At 34.9% G+C, this 10,885-nt stretch overlaps 1 protein-coding gene across 1 annotated transcript; it reads left to right on the top strand.

Moving 5' to 3' along the window:
- Window positions 1-4,279: 4,279 nt before the first annotated feature.
- On the top strand, window positions 4,280-4,771 carry LOC123695691. Its single transcript, XM_045641597.1, has one exon. It carries the CDS (start codon window positions 4,280-4,282, stop codon window positions 4,769-4,771), a length of 492 nt encoding a protein of 163 aa, XP_045497553.1.
- The last annotated feature ends 6,114 nt before the right edge of the window (window positions 4,772-10,885 follow it).

The raw sequence follows: 10,885 nt of genomic DNA, 5'->3' as shown, positions 1-10,885 counted from the left end.
CTATCTACATAATTTTGTCTGCGGATTTAAATTTTAATAAGTCTTACATACGAACAAAAACTTTTGCGCTTACAATACCAACTGCAACAGTGTGACCTCTTCCTTTGATCATACGTACTAAGAACCTTGCCCAATACGCAATATTAATAATAAAACATAGATATAAACACGAATTATACGCGTTTCCATCAATACAAAGGGCTAGCAAGTGCACAGAGCGTAAAGCCGATACATATCGCGCAATGATTGATGCAGGTGCCTATTTGCCGGACTAGTTTCATCTCTTAGGTATGCGGCTAGGCCATCCGCGTTTAGCATGGATAGGAATTGATATGTTTCGTTTTATAAATGTAAATGTGGAAGGGAAATTTTGTTAACAGAGCTTTAAATAAAAAAATGAATTAAAGTCTGGTTTAAGTAAAGCTCAGTGTAAGTATAAAGTGTTTAATTTTTTTTTAATACAAAATCCATACTAATATTATAAATGCGAAAGTAACTCTGTCTGTCTGTCTGTTACTCGATTGAGTGAGACAGAGAGACAGACAGACAGAGTTACTTTCGTTTAAGGCGTGATTACGCCTTAATAACTACTGAACCAATTTGCATGAAATTTGGTATAGAGATATTTTGATACCCGAGAAAGGTCATAGGATAGGTTTTATCCCGGAAATCCCACGGGAACGAGAACGTGAACCGATGCCGCGAGCTGGAAAGCTCAATAGCGGGCTCATATCAGCTGAAAACAAAAATAACTATAAATCACTTCAATGTAAACACGGGCATACACAATAATATTGTATATGAGAACATATTATATAAGTATTTATTTTTCAGATTTACCAAATCAAATAATTTAAATTCATAAAACTTAGATTTTTTTAAATCTTTTTCTATCACTCGTTAACTGTTTAAGTCCACTGTCCATATTATCTTGTGTATTTACAAACCTTATAATTATCCAAGTATTTTATATTACGTTTTTCGCTGTCTCAATGGCCCTCTGATGCTACCGATGCAAGCAACTACTGCAACACACAGCTAAATAGTGATTAATGTGTGTGTCATAGTTTAATTTATGACAGAACGCCTTTCCGATACGATTTGTATTGTATAATAGTACATCTTGTGCATCCGTGGAAATAGCATTCTTGATACTTATGTTACTTGAAATTACTTAATTTTGTGTAAATTATTATTCTTCTTTCCATAATACTCGGGTACCACCAGAAGGACGGTACCCGGATCTTTGGAAGGCTTACGTGGGGACACGGATCCAACACGCAGAGGCCCTTTCGAGAATTTTAATGTGTTGTGGGACACCAGCCGCAGCCTGCCCATGACTGCACTATAGAGATACAGCCCTAGGCAGTCCGCGGCCGATGTAGGACTATTGCAGGGTATGGAAATTTAATAATTGGGCTATGGATTGGGATGCTAAATGGGCTGGTATTGGGGACTATGGGAAACTATGGCACCTGCCTTTCTACTAAAAGAAAGTAAAAATATGTTGGCAGGTGGTGACTCGCCCTCTCACTGTATGGGCCCCCGAAATAAGTCGCTGCAATAGTGCGACAAGAGGGCAACATATTGTGAGCAGCTAAGGGTGGAGAGGCGTCCCTGGACTTTAAACTACGATCACGCACTCCCTGAGGGTCCAGCATCACGTGCCCACTCGCCACTTACGCTTCGCATCCACCCTTCGAGCTAAAAGCTCTCGCGACTCCACTCTGGCCGGCCGGTTAAGGCAAGCCAGAGGTGGGGGGTCCTGTCCTCGTCAGGCTTCACTCCGACCAGCCGGTGAAGGCAAGCCGGAGATGAAGACAGGGGCCTCCCCCGGGAGCACTCGGTTCCCGCGGAATCGAGAATCGGAATCTCGGTGTCACGTAGACAACAGATATTCCAACCGTGGGCGATGGGGTCGTCACATCCCTACGCCCTTTTATTCTTCTTATTCTTATTCAATTTAATCGTAGAATCTACATCTAATATCTACTGGGCAGCCTGGAAGAGATCACTGATAAGCGATAAGGTTGCCTTATGTGCTATGAATGTTTCCTTTTCTTTTAATATTATGTAAAATTTGTAATGGTACATAAAACTGTTAAATATATATAATCTACAATTAATGGTATACATCTCAGGTGTACTCACTTTTTTCCTTAATGTATTTGTTTTGAACTTATTTTATTATTTTAAATTTAACAAATCCATATTTCGTGAATAATGTAGGGAGAAGAATTTGATCTATAATTAATTATTTGTTACTCCCATTCTATTTATTTCCTTCCAACATTTTACAGAAAACCTCACCAGATAAAAAATAGCCATTCTTTAAACTAATATATAACTATCATCGAACCCAAGTCCATTTTAGTACCATATATTTTATTTCTAGCTACAATAATCTCCGTCAATCTTAAAAACAGTAATAAATCCATACATTACAATAGCAAGTAATGGCAGTGCTTAATCAAAGAGACTTTCACAGCGTGACGCCGCGCACTAAATACTTGTTATTTGTAATGTCTCTTACATTCATTGTTTCTATTATATTAACCTGTGTCTATTTATTAAATAACGTTATTGTTTTTTACTAATATTTCTTGTAGAGACTGCTGTTGGATTTTTTTGAAGTGAAACTTCTTTATCGGGGTTGGAAAAAAATTTAGTGTAAGATTTTTTCGTTACGCGTGACATTTTTCCGTTACGCGCCAACTTTTTCTTATCCCTGCCACGCGTGATTCGACGTATTTCTGTAAAGCTGCATACCTATAGTAAATTATTTTTTGAAAAATAAGGTCATAAAGTAGTTTCACTTCTTACGTGTGCGTTTTATAGCATAATAGTTAATTGTCTTCTATAAAGACGCGCTGTCACATTTTTTTCTATGTATCGTTTATTAAGTAAGTACTGAGTATTATAATTAACTAACAGGGATATTGATCCCTGTTAGTTAATTATATAATATAATCTACTTATATTGTTAGTTTGTAAAACTAATAATATAGAAATATTTCAAAATACTGGTAAAGAATCTTCTTTGAAATTACATTTTCATCCAATCTGCAAAAGATCAATATTTGCTTCAATGCACTTCATATCCGTACAATAATTTGTTATTACATAAACTCATGTCGTGTATACATACATAAATCAATTCACACACACAAAAAAAAATTGTGTACCTACATTTTGCCTACAGAATACCAAAGGCGGGAAAACCGAGCGCACAGATTATAAAATCAATGAATGAAAAAGAGGTTGCATCCGAATCTCATTTAAAAGAGTTAATATTTATAAGCAAGGGTAGAATTATGATTGATCATTAATATTATTGTAGCCTATCGATTGAATTGAATGTTGTAGGTACGCGGACGTCATTTATTTTGATTTTTTTTACGTGTCGACACCACGTTTGCACCTGCAAGTCTAACACGAGTCATATTTATCACGTATGATAAATGACGATTGGAACTTGGTTCTTGCTGATGCTGTAATGTTGCCAGTTACTTAGTGGCTATTAAATGAAAATAAATAAAACATTTTCAATTAGCTGTCGATTCCGTTCCCGCGTGTATGATTATGGAATAAGATAAATTCTTACTTCAATAATAATTGCAGGTGCATTTATTTAGAGGAAACTTATATAACATCTAATTTAAGTTTTTGTTGTATAACAAATATATTATAGTCTAAATTTAAAATATCAATAAAACATCCTTATTATGCTGTTCATGATATTTTTTAAATAAATTATTTTTATTTTTAACCGACTTCAAAAAAGGAGGAGGCTATCAATTCGGCCGGTATGTTTTTTTTTATGTATGTACACCGATTACTCCGAGGTTTCTGAACCGATTTACGTGATTCTTTTTTTGTTCGACGCGGGATAGTGTCGAATTGGTCCCATAAAAATTTTATTCGGATAGGCCCAGTAGTTTTTATTTTATGAGCAAATTTGTTTTATGAGCCCGGGGAAGGAGCCGTGGGTTATGTCGGATTCTTACCGACTAAAACTCCACTGTGTTCCGTCGAGCCGCTTTAATGATGGGGCCGCGGGTATTGATTAGAATTCTTCCGCGACCATTACGTGATGACCTACCTGGTGCATTCAATAAGTACCTAGCCTCATCACCAGGGGGCGCTATTGTTTCAAAATAGGTTTACCACAGTGTAGCTCATTCTTTTTTAAGTATTTTTTTAAATTTTCATTCCAATCCCTTCATTTGTTTTAATTTGACAACCTATGGAAGCGAACGTATCGATCGGTTTTACAAAAATGGAAAAAGAGCAATATCGTTCGGTGATTCGATTCCTATTTTTGGACGGGAAAGAGCGTATCGAAATCAAAGGCCGCTTGGATGCTGTGTACGGTGACTCTTCTCCATCGATAGCCACCCTCAAGAATTGGTTCAACGAGTTTGCACGTGGCCGTACGTCGGTTTTTGATGAACCACGTCCAGGTGCACCAAAAACAGCTGCTACGGAGGAAAACATTAAAAAAATCCATGATCTCGTATTGACAGATCGCCGATTGAAGGTTCGGGAGCTAGCTGAGACTGTAGGCATTTCAGAAAGAACAGTCAATCATATTCTTCACGAGGAACTCGGCATGAGAAAGCTGTCGGCGCGATGGGTGCCGCATTTACTCACACCGGAAAACAAGTGCAACAGTGAGCCCACGTCGGAGACGTGTTTGGCGTTGTTTAAGCGGAATCCAGGGGAGTTTTTGCGTCGTTTTGTGACAGTCGATGAAACTTGGATTCACTAGTACACACCAGAGACCAAGGAGCATTCAAAACAATGGATCCAGACCGGGGAACGTACTCCAAAGAAGGCGATAACTGTAAAATCGGCCACAAAAGTTATGGTCACCATTTTCTGGGATTCACAAGGAGTTGTCTACATCGATTACCTCGAGAAGGGTAAACCAATTACAGGGCTTTACTATGCCAATTTATTGGACCGATTCGACGCCGAATTAAAGAAAAAACGACCCCATCTGGCTAAGAAAAAGGTGCTGTTACACCACGACAACGCACTGGTTCACACCTCTGCCATTGCCATGGCCAAATTGGTCGAATTATGCTACGAATTGCTGCTTTATCCACCGTATTCTCCAGATTTAGCCCCTGGGAATAGATATGGATCTTTCTGTTTCCTAATCTGAAAAAATCCCTCGCCGGGAATAGATATGGATCAAATGAGGAGGTTATCGCTGCCACGGAGGCCTATTTTACAGAGTTTGAGAAAACATATTTTTCGGACGGGTTAAAAAAGTTGGAGCATCGCTGGACTAAGTATATCGAACTAAAAGGAGACTATGTTGAAAAATAAATTGCTACTTTTCCAAAATTTTCGTATACTTTTTCTAGGCTAAGTATTTATTGAATCGCCCTCGTAAGCTTATGTTATAATAACAACTACATATTTTACTTATAATTATTTATTTTCGTTACGCTGGATTAATTTACAATTACAATTTTAATTATAAAACAGTACACTCTCATTTCCTGTAATATTTAAATTAGTATATGTAATTATAATAGATGGGCAGTGTTAAAAGGGTTTTAACAGTAAAACAGTTCTAGAAAATGTTTATATAAGGAAGATATATTTCTACAAGATAACAAGCGGATACACAAACTGCTTCCCAGACAACTCTTGATTGGGAATTATGATGTAAATAAGTTGAACTAACAATAACATAGTGAAAAACGCTCAAGATTTACGATATTTATTCATATTTGTCGAATAAATAATTTTTATTGGTACACTATTTAGATGTTGTGCTAGAAAGTTTTTTGCTAGAAAGTTTTTGTTTCGATTGTGTTAGTCCTAAATAATATACAAATCTGATAGACATTATTATTTCCATGGCTTTTTTAAATAAAATAAAGTGTGACTGATTCTCAGATGCAATATTTAATTTTCTGCTTGATAGTCCGACGATTAATTCAAGTCGAAGCTTTACCAAGAGCATTAAAGATGTGTGATTTTTTTGTATTTTCCGTGTACTTAGTATATAGTTTAATTTAGTTGTATGTAGTTGTGGCCCCTTAAAATCTTATCTTGTGATTTTAAAAACTGGAAAATAATAAGAACAAATAATAAGTATACAATATACATACTAACAAATCAATACATTTCTAAAATTACAGTTTACATCCCTATTTATATCCACCTCAACGTCATAATAACACAAAGCTATGATATAATAATGCTGTCATAATATTCTATCCAATAAACTCTGGTTTCAATCAGTATTTTAATAAAAATATAGAGTTATGAATTATTTAACGTCACGACAAACCGCTGACTCAATTACACGCTTGTAGCGAAATTCATTCATATATACATTTTAGGGTTCCGCAAAATATCGCGTTGTTTTCTTCTTGGTGTTTTAGTCCTAAAGTAAAACAAATTTTCGATTGTTAATAGGGCCTTTCGTTGCTTTATAAATTCTCGCCTTGAACATATTCCTACGATATTAATTAGCCAATTTGATTTTTTTTATTGTGTTTTATCATAACGCTTCTTCTTGTAGGTATCTAGTTTTAAATGTTTCTCAGAATGGAGTGGTTCAGAGGTTAAATGTTTACAATATTATTTTCTGTAATATTAACGTTGTATCAAGCTTCGATAAATAATAATTTAGATTGTTCTTGAGATTTTTATTGAAATGGTTTTAAGAATAAATTACAACTTATATAATTTTAGATTGTTACTAGCTGTGCCCCGCGGTTTCACCCGCGGCATGTGTTATTTTTCAATAGGTAGCTCTGTATAACCTATACTCTTGGAATATTTTCAGCGTAATCCGCCCAGTGGTTTTAGGTACGTAATAGAGTAACTAGAAAGAAAAAAAATGCGTGCGTGTACTAGTGTACACACGTAAGAAGTGAAACTTCTTTATGACCTTATTTTTCAAAAAATAATTTACTATGTGCAACTTTACAGAAATACTTCGCATCACGCGTGGTAGCGATAAGAAAAAGACGGCGCGTAACGGAAAAATGTCACGCGTAACGAAAAAATGTTACACTAAATTTTTTTCCAACCCCGATAAAGAAGTTTCACTTCAAAAAAAAAAGAAAATTAACATCCGTATGAATGTTAATTTTCTTAACATCCATATCCGTCGTACAAACTTTTGCGTTAATAATATTAGAATGAATAATGATAAAACATTTTAATACCTGGCAACCCTATTCAGGCACAGATTGAACAGAATTCAGTTATTGCAAAACGTCAGTCACGACGGCTTTGTTATGAATATATAGCTCGTTAACTATCCCGTTCGTAGTGATATTTGTTCAAAATTGTAAGCGTAAAACTTACACTAGAGCGCTTGATTTTGCTGATTAAAAAAATAGCAGATTTTTTAAATGAAAATTCTTTAGGCGCGTCGAGATTAAAATTTCAAGGGCATGGCAATACCATCACGTCATGTAGTAAGGCGACGATTTTGGTATCTTTGAATCTTGCCAAATATGTGTCTTCTGACATATTGTGTGCTCGCTCTTTTTTCTAAGCCGAAAGTGCTTAAATTTTTAGAGGCGAGTCATACGGAAGCACTTTAATTTTCAGCAGCAATTTACTGTTATAATATTTTAATTTTTAACCCTATCAATTACTTTTTTTACCTATGTAGTTCAATTTTTTAATTTTTATAAAAAGACTCTAATAAAAAACAGCCTTACGACTGAACTGTATCCATACAAACAAACCTTTTCTTCATAATTATTGTAAGTTAATTTTAAAATTGTAAGTTAACATTATTTAAGGCGAAGAAAATAGCAATTAAATTTAAATTATTATTTTTAACATCGCATTTAAAATAACAAGCTACCAACTGCTAAACAATCAAAGCATTACCACACATAGCATTAAACATTATATTATACATTTACAAACGCCCACCTGGCTTCTATCTGGACATCTATCTCACATTAGATCGTATCAAATCAGATCAGTGCAATGGTGCGGCCACACAGGGCTTCCTTGTTATAAATATTAAGTAGTATCGTAGCGTTGTGTTACGGTACCTTTATAGTTCATCGGAGTTGGATTGCATTTGGTCACTGTATGAACTTTTCAAAGTTCTAATAAATTCACAATTGATTTTTTTTTTTTTTGTAAGGTGTTTCTCAATGTTAGCCAGAAGGGCTACTACATTTTAACGCGGACGCGGGGGTGAACTGAAGGTTCACCCTGGTAGCGACATGCACAAGGGCGTCCCCCCTTGACGGGGACCACGAACCTCGGCTTGAGCTGTCGCTTGAGTGGAGGAGGCCAGAAGGGCCCTAATCGGACGGGATCACAATTGAGATTCTGCTTATACCAGAAACTTAAAACTAAAAACAGACGCAATAACAACTTTCGTTTCGTCTAAAATAATATTTTCCCAAGATTTTCCAAGATAATAAAATTAAGATAGGAACACATGTTATCAATGACATTCGATTGCTTACGTATATATTTTAATTTTTATATAATAACTAGCTTACCACCCGCGGCTTCGCCCGCTTTGTCTAAAATCTAATAAATTAAATTATATACTAAAACCTACATCTTGATTCAAGAGGAAGGTTCTAGTATAAAACTCTATCTATTAAAAAAACCGCATCAAAATCCGTTGCGTAGTTTTTAAGATTTAAGCACACAAAGGGACATAGGGATATAGGTACAGAGAAAGCGACTTTTTTTTATACTTACTATGTAGTGATATAAGAAAGCCTGAAAAAGTCAATTTAGGTGAAAATATAACCAAAAATAAACACAGAATTGAAAGAAAATGTATTAAATCAACAAACAAGCCTCGAACATAAAATGGCATTTAAGAAACAAAATGATGTTTTTGATACGTAAAACATTGAAATACTATAAACTATGGTCGTTGTACAGCGGATAACAGAATATAATATTGTGTGTTAATGCTGACTCCCTGACGCGCCTCGAGTAATTGAACATTTCCTCGCATTTATCATGCTCCCTACCGAACTATTGAATTCATATTCCTGGTAGAGGTACGTTTGGTTCAGAAAAATATTTCTTTCACATAACTATACGCATATTTATAATCTGTGAATATTTATAGAGATCTCCTGGTTGAATTTGGGCTTGAGTTGTTCTAACTGAGTGAGGGACATATTGCAGGGCGCAATTATATGCGTTAAAATGTTCTTCTTGTTATCTTATTGTCAAAGCTTTTCAAATCTTCTTACGCCGTTAGTACACCGACGCATTCGCGTGCAGCAGCGAATCTCTACGAAACTACTGCGTAGCGAAATATCTGCGGAACGTTAGTAAACAGCAATGTTTTCGCAATTTTTTCGCAATGCGTCTGTGTAATGGCCATTTCGCAGTTCCTTGCGAAACAATACTGACAAGGACGCAACTATTTCATCTATCTATGTGCTAGAGTGAGACATATCATATGCGAAAACCTGCCGTACTACTGACAGATTTTTCGTTGTTTCGCTGCCGCTCGCGAATGCGTCGGTGTACTAACGGCGTTATTTCGATAATTCTTTTTTTATTATATTCCTTGAAGTACGAGGATGGTTTTTATGTAGAGAAAACGTAAATATGTACCACGGGCGAAGCCGGGGCGGACCGCTAGTAACAGTAGTAGTAACATTAAGACATACAAACAACTAATAAATTAACGTATAACGCATTAATATATTCTCACAAGAACAAGAAGATAAAACTAAGATTGCTGCTTCATATTTGTTTACAAAACACGCTGCAGCAATAAATTAAATACTTCAAATGTCTTCTCCCATTCCTATACCAAAAGCAGAATTAATATATGCCTGATAGATCAAGGCAGTTGATAAAAAGACATCAGAGTGAAACAACTGTTTATACAAAGTCGTAAAAATAATCCGACTCAATCGGGCAATAAATGAATATAATAAAAACGGTCAAGGCACGCCTCCACACCATAAAGGGTTCTGCATGTTTAATAGTTTAATATACTAGCGTTTATTATGACTAATACTTGCTATTAAATGGGAGAGGGTATCATTTACTACGTGTTCTTTGATTTCGATAATCTAGTTAGAAATTATTGTGTTCATTCTTGTTTACTTAGATTACAAAATAAAGTACAGATGGAGCATGACAACCGCCCGTCGCCCTTGTCAAAGAAAATACGAAATCAAAAACAAATACGTCGCTGCACCAGTGCTATAGCGCATATAGTGTCATGCAATACGTCAAAAAGGGTTTGCAATTTTAGTTAAAAAATGCTGTCTTGTGATAATAAAACGCTGTAAAATTTGTTCCCGAAAACAAAAAAAAGATAAAACATCGTTTCACAGGTTTTCTGTAGATTATTTGGCTGATTTATTTCTATAATACGAATCATAATTTTACAGATATGAAGGAATACAAAACTTCAACGTATGTTGCCAGTATTTTGAAAATGAATTTGCCATTTTTATTGGTAAAACGGTAAAATGGTTAAAAGATCTTCAGGGTAATGCTGTTGGATTTTTCGATCGTGAATGTGATTATTTGTATAGTGCACTAAAGGTTCATGATAATTATTAGATTATTTTAATAAGCATAATACATTATTTTGTTACTTTTATAAAGCTTAAAAACGTCATAGTCGTTTTCGCTAGCGATTTAATTTATGTGAACTCCATGATGGATATGATGAAAATAAAATGTCCCGTATTCTCGACTAAAAACTACCGCTATTCGTATTCATATATTATGAAAAATAAAAAATAATATAATTATTATAGTTAATATTGAAACTTTTTTTATGTAATTTATTTAATAAAAAATTGAATACAATTATTTTGTCCATATATAACTTTATTAGGCAGGTACTTTATGTAATAAAAGAATTTAAATAGAAATTAAA

The sequence above is a fragment of the Colias croceus genome, chromosome 11, assembly GCF_905220415.1.
Source record: "Colias croceus chromosome 11, ilColCroc2.1".
NCBI classification, from domain to species: Eukaryota; Metazoa; Arthropoda; class Insecta; order Lepidoptera; family Pieridae; genus Colias; species Colias croceus.
Note: the sequence above shows the minus strand (reverse complement) of the source record. Positions and strands in the feature narration are given on the sequence as shown.